Source organism: Rana temporaria, chromosome 10 (assembly GCF_905171775.1).
Source record: "Rana temporaria chromosome 10, aRanTem1.1, whole genome shotgun sequence".
NCBI classification, from domain to species: Eukaryota; Metazoa; Chordata; class Amphibia; order Anura; family Ranidae; genus Rana; species Rana temporaria.
Window position 1 is genome coordinate 141,920,305 of NC_053498.1, and position 20,873 is coordinate 141,941,177.

General features: G+C 44.8%; 1 protein-coding gene across 1 annotated transcript in view; it reads left to right on the forward strand.

The window, feature by feature from the left end:
- LOC120915713 (zinc finger protein 567-like) overlaps window positions 1–15,265 on the forward strand; it is a 45,912-nt gene extending 30,647 nt beyond the window's left edge. The window contains exons 5-10 of the mRNA XM_040326450.1: window positions 397–516; window positions 2,461–2,568; window positions 2,760–2,867; window positions 6,254–6,364; window positions 9,150–9,257; window positions 13,308–15,265. Of these exons, the coding sequence (XP_040182384.1) occupies window positions 397–516; window positions 2,461–2,568; window positions 2,760–2,867; window positions 6,254–6,364; window positions 9,150–9,257; window positions 13,308–14,080 (1,328 nt within the window). The 3' untranslated portion in view covers window positions 14,081–15,265. The remainder of the gene's footprint in view (window positions 1–396; window positions 517–2,460; window positions 2,569–2,759; window positions 2,868–6,253; window positions 6,365–9,149; window positions 9,258–13,307) is intronic.
- Window positions 15,266–20,873: the final 5,608 nt, after the last annotated feature.

The window sequence follows — 20,873 nt, forward strand, 5'->3', positions numbered from 1 at the left end:
TCCCGCTCTACAAGACACTGGTCCGGCCGCACCTGGAGAATGCCGTCTAGTTCTGGGCACCAGTCCTCAAAAGGGATGTACTGGAAATAGAGCGAGTACAAAGAAGGGCAACAAAACTAATAAAGGGACTGGAGGATATTAGTTATGAGGAAAGGCTGCGAGCGCTGAACTTATTCTCTCCGGAGAAGAGACGCCTGAGAGGGGATGTGATTTCAATTTACAAATACCGTACTGGTCACCCCACAATAGTGAGAAAACTTTTTCGTGGAAGGGAGTTTTTACAAGACACGTGGCCACTCATTAAAATTAAAAGAAAAGTGGTTTAACCTTAAACTACATAGAAGGTTCTTTACTGTAAGAGTGGATCTGATCTCATTGTTCCCTTAATGTTTTTAGACCCAGACTGTTCTTTGGTGAACCCCGACATTCTGTTAACGGTCCAGCTCGGTGAGAAGCAGCGCGCCACAGAGACGTACGACCAGAACGGCAGAGAGAACGTGTCATTCCCCAGCACAAGTAAGATATCGCCAAAGCAAGACTGTGTGTGTTTTTATGCATTTGTGTCAGTTTTATGATTGAGTGGATAGTCTAGATCATAGGTGTCAAACACAAGGCCCGCGGGCCGAATCCGGCCCTCCAGGCCATTTCATGTGGCCCTCGCCCTCCTCTGGTCCTACTCCAGACCCTTACTTTCTGCTTTCAAGCAATGCATCCATCTTCTTCCCAGTATCAGCATAAGGGAAGGGGGTGCACTGTGATATAAGGGAGAGTGGGGAACTCAACTTCTGATGGTGGGGTGGCTCTTGACATCTAATGTAAGGGGAGGGGATGAGCTGGACATCTAATCTTAGATACAACCGGCCCTTTTGAGGGCAATCGTAATGCTGATGCGGCCCACAATGAAATTGAGTTTGACACCCCTGGTCTAGATACACCATGGACTATGTGCATACCTCAGGGATGGTACTTATGAATGGGGGGGGGGGGGGGGCGGAGGAGGGTAAACCACTACTAAACGCTGAAATTCCAGGATTTCCATCCCCTGCTGTCCCCCCCCCCCCCTGTATTATTATCATTTTAAAGGTTAGTTCACCTTTATTATGCTGTCCTATATTGGTATAGGAGTATATTGTGCTCAACATCTGCATGCGCACCCTAATCAATCAGCCTGTGCTGTGCAGATTTCCCCTGCTGCTTGGCTGCAGAGAAAGAGACTGGGGAATCTCTGTCCCAGGAGTGGGACATCAGGGGTTTAGACCCCTGATATTTTATGAAAGCCCCCAATTAGGCTCCCAATAAATTTTTTTTTATAATACATTATTGTAGAGAAATATTGGAACAATTAAAAAAATAATTATTGTAAAAAAGTAATAAAAAATTATAAAAATAAACTACTAATACCAATCTCTGCACTACTGACACCGTCCTCTGCCCTACTATATATATATATATATATATATATATATATATATATATATATATATATACTGTGTGTGTGTGCGCGCATATATATATATATATCCCACTGTCCGATCCCATTGGAACCGGCAATAGTAACCAGAAACAGGCTGCTCAACATTTATTGTATCCTGTTGCTCAATATTTTGGGGGGGGGGGGGGGGGGGGGGGGGGGGCAAACAAACACACAAAATATCACAATCTGGCCCAGATTCACATAGGAGATATCTCTGAGTGTGAGGCGTCGTATCTTGGCGCCTGATTCAAAGAATCGGATACGCCAGAATTTGTATAAGATACGACCAGCGTAAGTCTCCTACGCCGTCGTATCTTAACTGCATATTTACGCTGGCCGCTAGGGGCGTGTACGCTGATTTACACCTAGAAATATGTAAATCAGCTAGATACGCCTATTCACGAGCGTACGCCCGTCCGTCGCAGTACAGATACGCCGTTTACGTAAGGCTTTTTCCGGCGTAAAGTTACCCTTGCTCTATGAGGCGTAGATGAGGCGTACCAATGTTGGGTATGGACGTCGGAACAGCGTTGAATTCTTCACGTTTTACGTTGTTTGCGTAAGTCGTTCGCAAATAGGGCTGGGCGTCATTTACGTTCACGTCGAAAGCATTGGCTTTTTGCGGGTTAATTTGGAGCATGCGCACTGGGATACTTTCACGGACGGCACATTCGCCGTTCATAAAAAGCGTCATTTACGCGGGGTCACAATACATTTACATAACACACACCCACATCTTCCACATTTGAATTAGGCGGGCTTACGCCGGCCTATTTACGCTACGCCGCCGCAACTTTGGTTTGTGAATACTGCACTTGCCTGTCAAAGTTGCGGAGGCGTAACGTAAATAGGATACGCTACGCCCGCACAAAGATGCGCGCTTCTACGTGAACCCGGGCCTCTCTTTACATCTTCTCCAGTGTACAGGAAACTTTGTTACTCTTTTCCAAGATTTGTGTGTCATCCATTGTTCCTTATTGTTCTAGGCAAGTTTATAGACCGATTCGGGGAGTACACGGCCGTTAAACAGGAGTCTCCGAATGAAGATTTTTCTGTTATTTCCGATGTTGAAATTTTGGAAGACACAGGAAAATGTAAGTAGGGCCCCCCCCCCCCCCAGGTCTGTCAGAATGCTACATTGTTTCCAAATTTTCCAGTTTGAGATTATTCACACAGTTTAGAATGTAGTTATGTGAAGAGGACAGGACTATAGACGAAGCTGTCTGCGGCTTGGGAAGTATTGCCCTGGTACTCTTCCAGTGACCCTTATTGTTATCCTTCACAGGTTTTACTCCTAATAGCCCAGTGGTTCGGAGGGTCAGTGTTCAGGAGCCCCCAGCCAATAGCCACAACTTCCATACAGATGGAAAACATGGTATCAAATATGCAGCTGGTGAGTTGTCACTTTACATATAGATCTGTAGTGTTTTTACAGCTGAACTGCAGGTAATCCGCTATATACACCGATAAAATGCAGGTACTCTGTGTGACGAGTGATCCACTACAAAGAGATCCAGGAGATAAAATATCAAAAGCCGTACTCAAAGGATACAATTGAATTCAGTTAATTATACAATAAACATCATCAAGGGGTCTACGTATGAAAGATTTGCTGTGCGGATGTCTCAGCCGCCGAAAATTATCCCCGTAATCCGTAATGTGTTTAACCACTTAAGCCCCGGACCATTAGGCAGCTAAAGGACCTCGCCCTTTTTTGCGAATTCGGCACTGCGTCGCTTTAACTGACAATTGCGCGGTCGTGCGACGTGGCTCCCAAACAAAATTGGCGTCCTTTTTTTCCCCACAAATAGAGCTTTCTTTTGGTGGTATTTGATCACCTCTGCGTTTTTTATTTTTTGCGCTATAAACAAAAATAGAGCGACATCTTTGAAAAAAATTCAATATTTTTTACTTTTTGCTATAATAAATATCCCCCAAAAATATATAAAAAAACATTTTTTTCTTCAGTTTAGGCCGATACGTATTCTCCTGCAGACTTTTCCTCCAGCTCTATGGCCCGGATTCACAAAGCACTTGCGCAGACGTTTCTCCAGATAAACCGCGTAAGTGCAAATATGCGCCGTCGTATCTGTGCGCCGTACCCACAAACTAAGATACGCCTAAAAACAGGCTTAATTCCGTTGACGTAACTTCCCTACGCCGGCATAGGGTGGGCGCACATTTATGCTGGCCGCTTGGTGGCGCTGCCATTGATTAGCCATTCAAATATGCAAATGAGGAAAATACGGCGATTCACGAACCTGCGCCCGCCTGACGCAGGCTACGAGAGGTGCGCGTAAGTTGTACATCCGGCGTAAAGTTAAGCCCCATAAAGGAGGTGCAACCCAGCAGCAGACATGTAAAGGTCTGAATCGGGGAACAGAAGCCGGCGGTTTTTACGTAGTTTGCGTTGGACGTGTGTCTGGATGGATGTAGATTACGTTCATGGTGTAGGCAGTGATCCGGCGTATCTTAGGTAGTTGTTCCGACGTGGTTATGAGCATGCGCACGGGGATGCGTCCACGACACGACGCAATGCGCAGTTTGTTCAACGTACTTGTCTGGCTCTCAAACCAGCATGGGGTCACGCCTCATTTGCATGGGGCAAGCCCACTTCCACCTATGCCGGCCTGCGCCCTCGAAATCTACGCCACGCCGACGCAGCTTTGGGAGCAATAGCTTGCTGAATGCAGTGCTTGCCTCTCTGCGCTGCGTCGGCGTAGCGTACAGGAGATACGCTACGGCGGCATAAATGTGCGCCGCTGTCTGTGAATCCGGGCCTATGTCTGTACTGAGGTTTGGACTTTTAATTAGAGAGCTGGAGGAAGTATCAATGGCCTACAAGTGTGGAGATCACTGTGCTTGTGTTCCATTCAGAAATACTCCTTGATGGCGGATGGGACTAGTCTATTTATTCATGGATCTCAACTGTGGTTGCTCCAGGGGAGATGATACCCTGCCAGCTGTAAGAAGGGAGGGCACTTGGCACCAAATTACACATTACACCCTAGATATGGGTATAACATGAGACATCTAGGGGAGGGGGCACTTGGCACCATGTCACGTTACACCCCAAATATGAATAAAACGTGGTCTAAAACAGGGATATGCAATTAGCGGATCTCCAGCTGTTACAAAAAGTCCCATCATGCCTCTGCCTCTGGGTGTCATGCTTGTGGCTGTCAGAGTCTTGCTATTCCTCATGGGATTTGTAGTTCTGCAACAGCTGGAGGTCCACTAATTGCATATCCCTGTTCCAAAAGATGCAGTCAGCCTTTGAACCAATGGCAATGGCTTGGTATGTGTGACATGGCCTGTTGGGGGTACCTGAGGAATGAGGTTGGGAGAGACACTGCTCTAGAAGACAGTGGGGTAGATTCAAGAAGCAATTGCGTCTGCGTAACCATAGTTACGCAGCGCAATTGCTTACTTGCGCCGGCGTTACGAATGCTCCTGATTCAGGAACCTCGTTACGCCGACGGCAGCCTAAGATATGACTAGCATAAGGCTCTTATGCCAGTCATATCTTAGGCTGCATTCTTACGTTGGCCGCTAGGGGGCGTTCCCGTAGTGGTCAGCGTATAGTATGCAAATTGCATACTAACGCCGATTCACAACCCTACGCGAGCCCTGCGTACGCAGTTTACGTCGTTTGCGTACGTCGGGTTTCGCGTAAGGCTGCTCCTGCTAATAGCAGGGGCAGCCAATATTACGTATACCCGTCGTTACCGCGTCGCGAGGTTTAAATTTTACTTTCCCGACGTGCATTGCGGCAAATGACGTCGCAAGGACGTCATTTGCTTCAAAGTGAACGTGAATGGTGTCCAGCAGGGGCAGCCAATATTACGTATACCCGTCGTTACCGCGTCACAAGGTTTAAATTTTACTTTCCCGACGTGCATTGCGGCAAATGACGTCGCAAGGACGTCATTTGCTTCAAAGTGAACGTGCATGGCGTCCAGCAGGGGCAGCCAATATTACGTATACCCGTCGTTACCGCGTCGCGAGGTGCATTGCGGCAAATGACGTCGCAAGGACGTCATTTGCTTCAAAGTGAACGTGAATGGCGTCCAGCAGGGGCAGCCAATATTACGTATACCCGTCGTTCCCGCGTCGCGAGGTTTAAATTTTACTTTCCCGACGTGCATTGCGGCAAATGACGTCGCAAGGACGTCATTTGCTTCAAAGTGAACGTGAATGGCGTCCAGCGCCATTCACGTTCACTTTGAAGCAAATGACGTCCTTGCGACGTCATTTGCCGCAATGCACGTCGGGAAAGTTTCCCGACGGAGCATGCGCCCTACGCTCGGCGCGGGAACGTGCCTAATTTAAATGATTCCCGCCCCCTACGGGATCATTTACATTAGGCGCCCTTACGCCGGGCAATTTTGAGGAGCGCCCACGCAAATTACGTGGCTACTGCTTCATGAATGAAGCGTAGCGCAAATAATTTGCGTAGGCGCAGGGTAAAAAGGGTACACTGCGCCTCCGTAAGGAGCGCGCAGCTGTACCTGAATCTACCCCAGTATTGATAATGGTCATCTCCGCCTATCGCTGGGAGGGGCAGACAGCAAGGAAGACCTGACAGAGCAACAAGCTCCATCTTCTTTTTTAAAATAAATCTGAAAAATCTGATTTGGGTGGTGAAGTTCTTCATGTTTTGTGAAGCAGTATGGTTCCAGTACACAAGTTTACCAAGGTTTCTACAAGCCTGTGTAGACTGACTGCGCTTTCTGAAGGATAACGGCCATCTCTCTCTCTTTTTCCTTTTACTACAAGGACACAGAGCATCTACCTCTGGTATAAATAAAACCAATATGGTTACCGTTTCACAGAGGCTTGTCGCCAAGACACCTTACAATGCCTGCGAGAAAAACACGGCTAAAAAAGGTGAGGTGTAATGGGGGGGGGCTTGTATGATTGGTTATTATGAGTATGCAGTGGCGCTAGAATTTCAATTTCATTTTTGCTTTATCGAAGGGCAAGGTCATCAATGCAGCAGAATCCAGCCTGTTCATTACAATAAGCTATGACACCCCCCCCCCCCCCTCCATCGCATGTCTGCACTGGAGAAAATAAGGGTGGATGACCGCACTCCCGATAGTAAAAATTAGTGGTGCACCGAAATTTCAGAACTGAAACAAAACCGAAATAAAAAAAAGTGTCGGGCCGAAACCGAAAATTACTTTTCCTTTTTCTTTTTAACCGGGGGGGGGGGTTCACCCCCAAAAAATATTTTAACATTACATTCAGCCGAGTTGTCAGAATGACAATCGGCTGTTTTTTTTTTTTTTTTTTTTTATCCCCGTACATACCGTATTTTCACTGCCGCTTCCGGGTATGTCTTCTGCGGGACTGGGCGTTCCTAATTGATTGACCGGCTTCCGACCGGCGCATACAGCGCGTCACGAGATGCCGAAAGAAGCCGGACTGCGAGTCGGCTCTATACGGCGCCTGCGCACCAACGTTCGGCTTCTTTCGGCAACTCGTGACGCGCAGTATGCGACGGTCGGAAGCCTGTCAATCAATTAGGAACGCCCAGTCCCGCAGAAGACATACCCGGAAGCGGCGGTGAAAATACGGTATGTACCGGGATAAAAAAAAAAAAAAAAACAGCCGATTGTCATTCTGACAACTCTGCTGAATGAATGACGACTTACGCAAACGACGTAAAATTTTCTAATCGCGGCGCGGGAACGACGTCCATACTTAACATTGGCTGCGCCTCCTAATAGCAGGAGCAACGTTACGGCGAAAACGACTTACGCAAACGACGTAAAAAACTACCGCCGGGCGCACGTACGTTTGTGAATCGGCGTAAGTATTTAATTTGCATACTCTACGCTGACAACTACGGAAGCGCCACCTAGCGGCCAGCGTGAGAATGCACCCTAGGATACGACGGCGTAAGAGACTTATGCCAGTCGTATCTTAGGCTAATGTCGGCGTATCTTGCTTTCTGAATACAGAAAGTAGATACGCCGGCGCAGCTTTGGAATTACGCGGCGTATCTATGGATACGCCGGCGTAATTCTTTCCTGAATCTACCCCATTATCTGCAATTTTACAGCTGTTTCGGCATGTCCCAAAAACAGCTGTTTTCGGCCGATATGTATCGGCCACCGATATATCTGTGCATCCTTTATTTTAACAGGTGAAAATCTTGACAGCAGCAAATAACAGAACACAGAGGAAACACGGGAGGCGCGTTTCAGGTCACTGATGCTTAATCATAACTAATGATCTGAAACGCGTCTAACTATGTTTTGTGCTGCTGTCAAGATTTTAACCTGTTGAAATAAAAATAAATTCGATTTTTTACTATTGGGTGTGCAGTCACGCCCTTCTATTTTCTCCCTAGTGTTCTTCAGGTGATCCAAACCTCTGCCCCCCCCCCCCCCCTCCCTTTCCCAGGGCATTACAGCACTGCAAAGACCTGGAGCAGTGCATTCATTTTCTCTATCTGGCACGTCTGAACTTACTGTCATCCACATTTGCGGTATCCTGTCCTTTCTGCAGCCCAGTTCAGTGAAGATCTAATGCCGGGCTGCTGTAACCTGCTCACTAACATCTAGGGTTGTCCCGATACCACTTTTTTAGGACTGAGTACAAGTACCGATACTTTTTTTCAAGTACTCGCCGATACCGAATACCGATACTTTTTTTTAAATGTGTCCCCAAATGCAGCCATGTCCCCCCACAAATGCAGCCATGTCCCCCACATATGCAGCCATGTCCCCCCACAAATGCAGCCATGTCCCCCCACATATGCAGCAATGTCCCCCCACATATGCAGCCATGTCCCCCCACATATGCAGCCATGTCCCCCCACATATGCAGCCATGTCCCCCCACATATGCAGCCATGTCCCCCCACATATGCAGCCACGTCCCCCCACATATCCAGCCATGTCCCCCACATATGCAGCCATGTCCCCCCACATATGCAGCCATGTCCCCCCACATATGCAGCCATGTCCCCCCACATATGCAGCCATGTCCCCCCTAATATCCAGCCATGTCCCCCCTATATCCAGCCATGTCCCCCCTATATCCAGCCATGTCCCCCATATATCCAGCCATGTCCCCCATAAATCCAGCCATGTCCCCCATATATCCAGCCATGTCCCCCCATACCTAGATGCCGCCGCCGCCGCATGGTTAATCGGCATGCGGGGAACATCACAGCTTTCATTTGAATAGCTGTAGTGTACCCCGCTGCGCCGCGTATAGACACTCCCCCTTGCCGGGGATTGGACGGATCTGTCCAATCCCGAGCAAGGGGGAGTGTCTATACGCGGCGCGGCGGGAAACACTACAGCTATTCAAATGAAAGCTGTGATATTCCCCGCACGCTGTTTAACCATGCGGCGGCGTTGTTGCGGTATGCGACGGCATTCGTTGCGGCGGCGGCGGGGGGGGGGGCGAGTATCGGATGAGGCATCGGGGGCATTTGCGGGAGTACAAGTACTCCCGCAAATACTCGGTATCGGTCCCGATACCGATACTGGTATCGGTATCGGGACAACCCTACTAACATCCCACTTTATCACATTTGTATGCACATCGACCGTTATTTTTAACTAGCCCACAAGGATTTGCAAGGCACATGGATTATAATCCGAGTGGTTGGATGGGTAATTAACCAGAACTTCTTGTCTTTTTCCTGTTACTAGAATTCCCTAGTGTTGAGCCGGTTATACTGAGAGTTAAAACCAAGGAGCTCCCAGTGAATAGTGAAAATGTGTGCGTGGATGGAAGAAATGTTGTAAATTACACACTGGGTAAGTTTTCTACACACCACACACATATGACCGTGCCTTTCTCTAATTGCAGATTTTAGCTGGAATAAAATATTTATCTTTAGTGCAGCGCTTATAAAGCTTCATATGCTGATTAAGGAATAAACGCCCCTTAGACCCCTTTCACACTGGAGGCGTTTTTCAGGCGCTTTAGCGCTAAAAATAGCACCTGAAAAAAAGCCTCATCTGCAATTCCAGGGTGAAAGCCTGAGTGCTTTCACACAGGGGTGCTGCGCTGGCAGGACGTCAAAAAAAGTCCTGCAAGCAGCTTCTTTGCAGCACTTTAGGACGGGGAGCTCTGCCCAGATGCCATCCTCTCCTGAGGAATCAATAGCACCTATACAGGATGAGCCATTGCCTTTGTCAGGCATAGCAGCATCTCCTGTTGTGCTGGCTCCTGCATATGTCACTGAAGACACTTTGTCAGCAGCTCTAGAAAATTTGGAAGGGAGAATAGCGGCGTTAATCGCTAAATCCATTAAAACGGATAAGAAGCGAAGCAGGTCCCCTTCCGTTGTTTTTGATCCCTCTTCAGAAAAAGGTCTGATGAGGATGAGGGTGATGTGGAGCCTTTGGAGGATAAGGATGAAGAGCAGTCAGAGGATTCAGGTGGATCAGAGGAGCCTTTTTCTGCTTTTAAGGTCCAAAAGATGCAAGTACAGTGCTATGCGGGAAGCCGTACGGTCCACATTCAAATTGCCATCTGTGGAAGTAAGGGAATCTCCTGTTTCCTCCCCGGGTTTTTTTAAAGTCCCCACAGGCTGGGTTCACACTACTACACTACTTTCATCCTACTTTGCTCTGTGTTCAATGTTTCCCTATGAGAGCGTCTTGTAGCGTCCTACACAAGTCGGTCCGACTTTGAAAATGCTCCCTGTACTACTTTTGGTCCTACATTGATCCTACTTCAGGCCCATTGAATATCATTGAAGTCAGACCAAAGTAGTATCCTGTTCATGAAAGTAGGATAAATGTAGGACCAATGTAGCAGAGAAAAGTAGGATGAAAGTAGTGTAGTAGTGTGAACCCAGCCACAAGCTGTGTGCTCCTTCCCAATTCATCCTTTACTGGAGAATCTCATTTATACTGACTGGCAACATCCAGATAAAAAAAATTCTCCCCCCAGGAGATTTGATGTCCTTTATCCTATGGAGGAAAAATGTATTAAAAAATGGAAGCTACCGGCGGTAGATGCAGCCATTTCTTGTGTCCTGTGGACAATGCTCAGGTGTTTAAAGATTTTTCTGAAAAGAAGTTGGAATCCTTACTAAAATCTTCCTTTATGTTGGCTGGCACAGTGACCCAACCTGCCGTGGCGGCCGTGGTTATGTGTCAGGTCCTAAAGGAACAAGTAAAAGAAGGGCTCAAGGGTCTCCCTCCAGACCAGCTTAAACTTTGGGAAAACCTGCCTAAGGCCTTATGTTTTACGATTGATGCCATGAGAGATTTTATCCAGCAGGCATCCCGTCTTGCGCTCTAATTGGTGCATATGCTCAGAATTCTTTGGTTAAAACATTGGTCAGCGGAAGCTCCATGCAAAAAGCTGTTGGCTGGTTTCCCCTTTCATGGGAAATGACTTTTTGGGGATGATCTGGATAAATACATCCAAAAAATTTCAAGTGGTAAGACTTCTCTTTTACCAGAGAAAAAGAAGAAACGCCCATGTTTTAATAGGTCTCTCTCTCCGGTCCCAGGGAACTCTGCTCCCAGGCAGTGGCGATGGCATTCTCAGTCAACCACAAAGCCTAAGACTCAGAATCAACCCCAGGGTCGCAAGAAGCCGGGGATCCAGAAAACTGGTAAACAAAACCCTAAAGCTCTCTTTTGAAGGGGCGCCCCCGCTTGACCGAGTGGGGGGACGGCTTTGGCAGTTTTCAACAGCTTGGCAAACAGATGCTCATTTTGTCAAGGGGAATCAGGTGTTTTTTTTTAAATCGAAGCTGTACTTACCGTTTTAGAGATAGATCTTCTCCGCCGCTTCCGGGTATGGTCTTCGGGACTGGGCGTTCCTATTTGATTGACAGGCTTCCGACGGTCGCATACATCGCGTCACGAGTAGCCGAACGACGGCGCGGCTCTATACGGCGCCTGCGCACCGACGTTCGGCTTTTTTCGGCTTCTCGTGACGCGATAGATGCGACCGTCGGAAGACTGTCAATCAAATAGGAACGCCCTGTCCCGCATCCCATACCCGGAAGCGGCGGAGAAGATCGCTCTCTAAAACGGTAAGTACTGCTTCAATTTAAAAAAAAACCACCTGATTCCCCTTGACAAAATGAGCCTCAATCTAATGTTAAAAATTAAGTTTTCGGGTGAACCTCCACTTTATGAAAGGCTGCTCTAGGGGGCTGACATTCAGTTTTCTATTGCCTGGTGTCCGTTTCCCCTCTAGGCGGTGGTATAACCCAGTGTTTCTCAACCTTTTTCCAGTCGGGGCGCCCTTGAAAAATATTTTCAGTCTTGAGGCACCCCTGTCCAAGACTTGGTTCACGTCGCTGTGTGTTGCGGAACACGTGCAAAATCGCGCTCGTTCTTGACACACAGACAAATGCTCTGCTCTTTAGGGGTGCCATTAAATCTTAATGGTGCCCCATCCATTGGCAAACATGGGTTGCTTTTGTTGTGGCACAATTAAAAAAAAAAAAGGGTCGGGGACTTCTTTCCCCGCATTACTGTGGGTAGGGAAATGAATGGGCTGCCCTACACGCAGCACGCATCCATACAGAACCAAGAGCTTGTTCACATGTCAGGCTGGAGGGGCAGTAAAACCACATGGTTGAGCCGTTTTTACCACCCCCAACTTTTGCCCCTTTAGCTGCAGAGGCAACAGCTGGGGGTGTAAACATGCTGTGGCTGCAGCTGGAGGTATACCCAGGGTGATTGGGGCTGTACTGCAACTACCCCGCAACTGTGTGCATTGCATTTACGGGCTTAAAACAGGTGGTGAGGAGGCAAGATATGCCTCTTTACTGGCTGACAAATGCCCCTGAAAAGCGATATGAACACAAATTGCTTTTCAGAGGAGCAGCAGTCCTTGCTGCTATCTCGAACAAGCCCTACAAAAGTAGTTCTGATGGTACAGGAATAGGGGGGTCAGGATTAAAAGTAACATACATACAGACAGATGCGCACGCACACAAACAGACACACGTACAAACACACACGTGTGTCTGTTTGTGTGCGTCGGTTTGTGTGCATGCGCATCTGTCTGTATGTATTTTACTTTTAATCCTGACCCCCCCTATTCTGTACCATCAGAACTACTTTTGTCAGACACACACTAACAGACATGTGTACACATGCACACATACACTGAAAGAAGAACTGTCAGAGCTGCACAACAACCAATCAGATCCAGAGTGCTGTAGCCATGAATGGAGGATGTGGGGTGTCAGTGACTGTGACAGCTGGTTATTCATAGCAGAGCCCCCCCTCACCACCTTACCCTTGGCCTCGCAGTCAGCGCAATACTTGTTGTCCTCCTCCCTCAGCATACGAGACAGGATGGCCTGGTGCTGCTTTTTCAGCTTCAGGGCCTTCTCCCTCTCTGAGCGGGTGGCCATGTCTGCGGGCAGGGGAGCAGTGTCGGTCACAGTGGCTCTTCTACCCTTTCTTCTTCCCCCTCAGGGAAAAGCGCGCCAGGCAGAGTTAAGGACGGTACCTGCGGCTCTCACGTCACAGAAGCAGTGCGTGCATCCGACCCTCCCATAGCAACCGATGACGTATTCGGTTGGCAAGACGCGGTCGGGAGGCCCGCACAGCCAGCACAGCTTCCTGAGTGCCGGGAAGTGAGTTTTACACAGCGGACCGTACCGCTGTAAAGACAAATGCCCAGCAGTAGTGTTACAATATTTGGGACCATTTTGCCGCGGCACACCTGGGGACTCTTCACGGCACACCAGTGTGCCGCGGCACACTGGTTGAGAAACGTTGGTATAACCCAAGGTTTTTTACTATTGAGCTGTGTCTTTTAATGGACTCTGAGAAAAAGATTATACTGTTAATACAAAACGATTTTTTTCCCCCATGCAGATGATGATGATGATGTAATTATCGAGAGACCACGGGGCCCTGAGAAATTCAACCTAAGAAATATTCCCTCAAACAAAGTCCAGTACAACATAAAAAATAGTGGATACTGCCAAAGATTGGTGAGATGGTCAGTTGGTCAGAAAGAGGCTGTCACCCTCAAACGTTTTGTTCCGGCCTTGCCAAAGGAACCCGAAAGGACTTTTAACTGCACTGAATGTGGGAAGAGGTTTTTAAAGCTATCCGATCTTAGACTTCACCAAGGAATCCACAAAATGAAAATGAAACAGTTTAACGGGTCCGTGGCCCAGCTGAGACCCCAGCCAAAGGTGGAGACCAGTCCAAAGGCCCCCGCCGAGGACCACTTTCTTCAAAGAGCATCGATCAAAAATACAACCGAAGCAAAGCCTTTGTCGTGCGTGTTTGGAAACGACTTAAGCCCCAACTCCAGCATCATGCAAAGTCCAAAATCTTTCTCCAAGGAGAGACGGTTCGTATGTAGGTTCTGCAGCAAAAGGTTTCAGAATAACAGTAACCTTATCGGACACGAGAGAATCCACACAGGGGAGAAACCGTTTGAATGTCCCGAATGCGGAAAAACTTTCAGCCAGAAGGCCAACCTCACCACCCATCAGAGACTTCATACCGGGGAAAGGCCCTTTGTGTGCATCACTTGCGGTAAAGGCTTTGCCCAAAAAATAAACCTTTTAACACACGAGCAGACGCATGCAAAGAAGAAAAGGAAGATTGATGTAAAGCCCGTTATGTTGAACTAATTCCGTATTTCACTTCAGGTTGCGGCTGAATATGCATCAGCTGCGATTACCATAAAGTGCCTCAGAATCACTCGTTCCTCTCTACACAAGGGGCTAAGCTATGCGGACCAGATATAACAGAAGGAACAAACTCTTAAAGTGGCCGCTTTTTTTTTTTGAGGGAAAGCCTAGGATATTGAACAGTTACAGAAAATGGCAAAAGAAAATTACCCAGGTTAAAGAATTTAAGTCCCTGACTCATTCAGGTTGGAAAGTTTCAGAGAGGCATCTTTATCAGTGGTGAAATTTAAAAGGACGGCCAAGGTGGTAGCCCCTCAGTCCAGAGCTTTTATATTGAAATGCATTGGGAAAGTAATGGTTGTCTAAGGTGTCTATGACGTAAACTGAATAGCGCCCTATTCTCTACACTCCTGGAACTTAAACTGATATGAAGGTGATTTTGGGATGATCAATTGTCCCAAAAAGCTCTTCAAACCTTTATGCTGCTAACAGCATCGTCGTATTTTAGGAAATTTAATTTGCTCCCCCAGAAAAGCTTTTAAAAGTACGGTATATGTGGAATAATTTTATTTCAAAAGCTGACTTTTGTGTCCAAGTCTCCTTTGCAGGTCCTATCTATCACTGACAGAGGTAGACACATTTACATTCCCTTGTCTCCCAGTTATTTTAAAGCAGAGGTCACCAAACTATAGCCCGTGGGCTGCATGTGGCCCATTGCTTATCTTAATCTGGTTCTTGGAACACTATTCCTTCCACTGATACAAGGCACTATTCCCTCCACTGACACCAACATTGGGGCACAATTCCTCCCTCTGATGATGGAGTATAACCTCTTCCTCTGACTCCAATGATGGGGCAATAACCTCTGACTCCAATGATGGGGAAAATCTACACCCAATGGCCACAGTTCGGCCCCCCTAAAGTCTGAAAGGCAGTAAAGTGGCCCTTTGTTTAAAAAGTTTGGAGACCCCTGTTTTAAAGAATTAAGGCACCTTACAGTTTTCCAGGCCTTCAATCAGAGCTAAAGTTGTGCATTACCTTCACGGTCTAGCTAGATTACCAATTTTATATAATTCATGGTTATTTCTGCAAGTTGGCTATTTCGGCTAGAAATTACAAAAATCAGACCTTCTCATCATAAAATATACAGCAAGAAAATAAATAGTAAGGTATAACTGAATCAAACTATTCTCAAATTAGTGTGCTTACTCCCCACATAGGGGGCAGTCCTCTAACTTTTGTAATACTTCCACAGAGATATGTTAATGGTACAGGCCAGAACTTTAAATATGAGGACTAGAAAAGTTTTAAAGTGGATGTAAACCCTCCATACACCCAGTGAAGTGAACAGCCTCAGAGATGAACCAAATCTCCCTACATAAGTTTTACATCCATATCTGCTGTCTTCACATATATACTGTTTAGAATGTTCAGATCCTGTTAGGAAATATTCTCCTCCTGGTTAACACAGAGTGTGATGTCTGGGCATAAAGCCAAGATAGCTAAAATTGCTGATTGGAGCACAGGCCTCTCATCATAGGCAGGGACTCTCTCCGAGGTGTTTTGTAACAGGTCCAGCTCCCTGTTAATCTATTTTTAGCAACCTCCCCTGACAGAAATTTCAGGCTGTTTTTATCTGATGTGTCCAAGAATTTGTCAGAGGTTATCAGGTTGATAACAGAGGAACAGTTCAGGAGAGACCTACGGGACTTCGCTCTTTGAAGAAAGATAACATAATACTGCAGATATATGTGCCCAGCTCAAATTTCATGAATTGGGTTTACATCCACTTTAACATTCATATTAAAAAAAATCAACCTTTATTAATCAAAAAAAAAGCAACACGTTATTATACAACCTTCATCCTCCACCATCAAAATCTTGTTGACAATGTTGTCAACATATAATCCAGAGGTCCCAGTCACATTCCCAGGGAACATAATCATTATATTCAACTCCTGAGGAAGCCCAGGGATTGGGGTGTAACAAGTTGATGTCACTGTAACATAATGATGTCCACTCCCTCCAGACCACACCCATAGGAAAGGTCGGCACCACTACACATTGACATGTGTAAAGGACCTAATATACGGGACTAGAAGGTGCAAGTCTTTGACGACAAAGAAGATTGGCATGTGGGTCTTTACAGTGAAAGCCTAAGCACGAAGGTTTGGTGAACTCTCATAGGAGAGGCTGCTCCATCTAATCTGTCTCATTAACATATCTCTGTGGAACTTGTCTAAACTCCAACTTATAGGTTGAGTTCAGTGGCATCTTGACATAGCGCAGTCTTTTACCCCGTAGGATCCCGCCGCGCTTGATATACTAGGGGCAATTTTTAGACAAGATCCTAATAACTTACTAGCTTATCTTTTCAGTTTTAGAACCTCTAGCAAGTTTTTATTCTTCATTAGACCCCTTTCACACTGGATATGCTTACCGTGATTTTATAAAATGTATAGGGGACTGAATCGTTGGCTATAATACCTGTTCCAACAAAATTTCAGGCCTTGCATATGGAAATTTGCGAAAAAGTCCAAAACCTAATTTTATTGAAAGTCTTGTTCAGCTAAAGCCAACGTGTTTCCTTCAATAGAAATCTGATTGGGCAGTTTGGGATACCTGTGCCTATTGTTACTTTCTGAGATAAATGGCTCCAGTGGCATAAGCGTGCTCCATTTAGCTTTTCTTCCTCAGAGCCATCCTTCTATATTTTTTGGAACTGTTTGAACATTTGCTGCCTTAGAGAGCTTGGATCATGTCTTTGCAACTAACCACCCTCCCGTGTCTATGGGCTTACTTATTTTTTACCACATGGCCTTCAATATAGGAAAAATATAACTGGTTTACGGAGCTTGGAGATTATTTCAAGAAATATAGGAGGATGATCTTTTTTCTTTTAACATCAAGGATTGCTCTTTATTGAAAACGTGGCTATCAATGGGTGGTCAGAGTGGTACAAGCAAGCTGATGGTAGTACAGACATGGCGTTAACAAGTCAAAGTTGCTCAGAGGTATACAAGGCCAAGAAACTAGGTATGGAATGACACCAAAAGTAACAAAAATGACCACAAGGGTAAGCAAAGAACCCTAGGTGTAGTGCACCAACCAGGGAAAAAGAAGGACATTACTGAGCCATCCAAGGCTGCCAAATCTTGTCATATTTTGTGGGGCAATTAGGATGATGCTCTTTACTTGCACATTAAATGTATATTGCTGAGGGGCCCATGGTTCAAATGGTGCCAAGGCCCCTTGACCGTTTTAATTCACCACTGATATACATTGCTTCATTGTAGGAATGTACACAAATGGTCACAGCGGGTACAAAACCTACATTCAAGGACGGACTTCAGTCCTCCATTAAATTGTAGAGATCGTTTATACCTGTTTTTTCCGATCAAAACTTACCGGTATATTTTAGCCCCAAAGTCTACTTATTTTTAAATGCACACTATACATTTATTGAGTCACAGGCTAATTTTACTATTACGTTTTATGGACTCGTTTTTTTGACAGGTGCTACTCTGAAGAAGATAAAATGCATACAAAAAAAAAAAAAAAAAAAAGAAGTACCTCAGACATGAGAAGTATTTTAGAAGTTTCTAAAGTACGAATCATTTGTTCCAATTTTTCTAGCCTTATGTTAAAGTTAAACAAAAAAACAAAACAAAAAAAAAAACAACACAAATCTATATAACAAAAAAAAATTGTTGTAACCGGTTTGTATATAACAGTTGTGGTTTAGATATCGGTTCACGGCTCAAACTCTAGACCGTTTGTCCACTAATAACATTTTTCAGGGGTGAAAAAAAATAAAAAAATATCCTGTACATAGATTAGTATCTCTCTCCCCAACTCTGAGACCTCAATGACACTTTTCCAGTATGCTAATTGTGTTGTGCAACCCTCAAAAAAAGAAAAAAAAAAAGTCTCTATTTTTAAGAAGAAAAAAAAAAATGTTGACTGCAAACTTGGAGGAGAGAAATGTTTTTTTTTGTCTTTTTTTCTTTCTTTGTTATTTATTGAATAGTTAATCTGTTAGTGCAAAACTCTCCATCAGGTTTTTTTTTTTGGTAAAGGTTTTAATGTTAACACTAAAAAAAAAAAAAAGGAGAAAAACATCCTGCTAAGACATATAACCTCCAGATGTAATTTATAGCTTAGTAGTTTCCGATTTGTGCTTCTATGTAGGCAATGCTGACAATGTTACATAAACCTCCATGTTTTAATGGTGTGTTATTTGCCAAGTAGACAAGAATTTCTGGAGTGAAATTATAAAATGTTGTAGATGGCTTTTTATTTCTCTTGTGCTTTATCCTTTTTCTTTTTATATATTTTTTTTCTTTTTTTTAATGTACAGGATGGGCCATTTATATGGATACACCTTAATAAAATGGGAATGGTTGGTGATATTAACTTCCTGTTTGTGGCACATTAGTATATGTGAGGTGGGGAAACTTTTCAAGATGAGTGGTGACCATGGCTATTTTGAAGTCGGCCATTTTGAATCCAACTTTTGTTTTTTCAATAGGAAGAGGGTCGTGTGACACATCAAACTTATTGGAAATTTCACAAGAAAAACAATGGTTTTAACGTAACTTTCATGAGTTATTTACAAGTTTCTGACCACTTATAAAATGTGTTCAATGTGCTCTCCAGTGACATGCGGCGAGTGCTACCAGGGCTGTGGAGTCGGTAGATAAATGTTTTGACTCCTAAATGTTCCGAAAATCTAAATTTAGTCGGAGTTGGAGTCGGTGCATTGTTTGCTGACTCCGACTCCAGGTACCCAAAATTTCCTCTGACTCCGACTCCAGGTACCCAAAATTTCCTCCGACTCCACAGCCCTGAGTGCTACGCTGTGGGCTCTTGCTGAGTAAAGCTAGGACAGCCACTGATATTTCTTTATTAGACCCCTTTCACACTGGATACGCCTATAGCGGAGCATTAAAATCACGGTAAGCGTATCCAGTGTGAAAGGGGTCTAATAAAGAAACATCAGTGGCTGTCCTAGCTTCACTCAGCAAGAGCCCACAGCGTAGCACTCGCCGCATGTCACTGGAGAGCACATTGAACACATTTTATAAGTGGTCAGAAACTTGTAAATAACTCATGAAAGAATAAAGTTACGTTAAAACCAAGCACACCATTGTTTTTCTTGTGAAATTCCCAATAAGTTTGATGTGTCACATGACCCTCCTTCCTATTGAAAAAACAAAAGTTGGATTCAAAATGGCCGACTTCAAAATGGCCGCCATGGTCACCACTCATCTTGAAAAGTTTCCCCCCTCACATATACTAATGTGCCACAAACAGGAAGTTAACATCGCCAACCATTCCCATTTTATTAAGGTGTATCCATATAAATGGCCCACCCTGTATACTCCTGGATGAGTTTCAACAGTATATTTGGTTCTAGGTTGTGAAAAGGCGTTTGGGCAGGCGGCCACATGTATAAAGTTTCTGGTGAGGTAGACGCAACTCCTCTGTTTGGTGCAGGTCAGGGATTAAGAATTGGGTGTTTGTGCCATATAAAGAATACAGTGCTTAAATACAAAGGCTAAAGGTATCCATATTCGGACATGAATGAGAAATGGGAATTGTTTTATGTCTCTTCAGTTTGATACAAAGTATCAAGATGTCAATTGACGACATCTGATAGCGGCGCATTAAAATCCACACAGCAGTTGATGGAGCTGGTCAGAAGAGATCTTTTCTAATTTTCTTTATTTTTTTTAACGTTGACGTCTTACCAATGTATTGCAGTTGTAAATTTAGGAATGTACATTTCAGTCTGGTGTATGGTACCTTTAAGCCCAGTGATAATAGATATTCAGTCATATGAACACTGTACTAATAACTTCCATTTTTATTTCATTCAGTTTTTTACCTTCACTTGCACAATTTTGCCTAAATATGACTGCGTAGTTTTAATAGGCACTTGCCAAGTTCACTCCATATTATACCAGAGCTGCTCGGACAGGCCCCTTTCTTCCTCTGCACCACAAGTCTGCCTTTAGATGAAGGGCGTGGCCATTAACCATTAGACATGTGCACGCCGCAAATCTTTGTTTCATTTCGGATGCATTTGTTCGTTGAACAATTTTGTTTTACGTCATGTTGAACTATTTCATTTTTGGAGTTCACCTCATATCTTCGCCAATCGTTTTATATATTCGTTGATCCGGGTTGGATTTGAAAAATGTAGCAGTTTTTTTTGAAAGATTACTATATATAGTTTTCAGTTTTAAGATTTTGGGTGGATTTGTTAATCATATATTTAAAACTACTCCATATTTTCGAACAGAATAAAAAAACCTAATGCCTTGTACACACGATTGGAAAAAGTCAGTCGGATTTTTTCCACCGGATTTTCCGATCGTCTGTAGACCCACCTGAGTTTTTTCATTGGATATTCCGATTGAATTTTGTCAGAGTTTAGTTATAAAACATGTTCTATTTTACTCCGATGAAATTCCATCGTAAATTTTGATGTGATTTGGCCTGGGAAAAAGCCCAATCGTGTGTATGGAGCATTTGAATCACTTTAGACCAGTGGTCATCAACCCTGTCCTCAGGGCCCACTAACAGGCCAGGTTGTATGTATAACCTTGGGGAGATGCAGACTAGAATACTGCAATCACCGAGCAGCAAATTATATCACCTGTCATGTATTTGTTATCTTGCAAACCTGGCCTGTTAGTGGGCCCTGAGGACAGGGTTGATGACCACTGACCTAGACTATGTAACTTAACTAATTGACAATTACAAATTCAATTTAAATCACAACTTT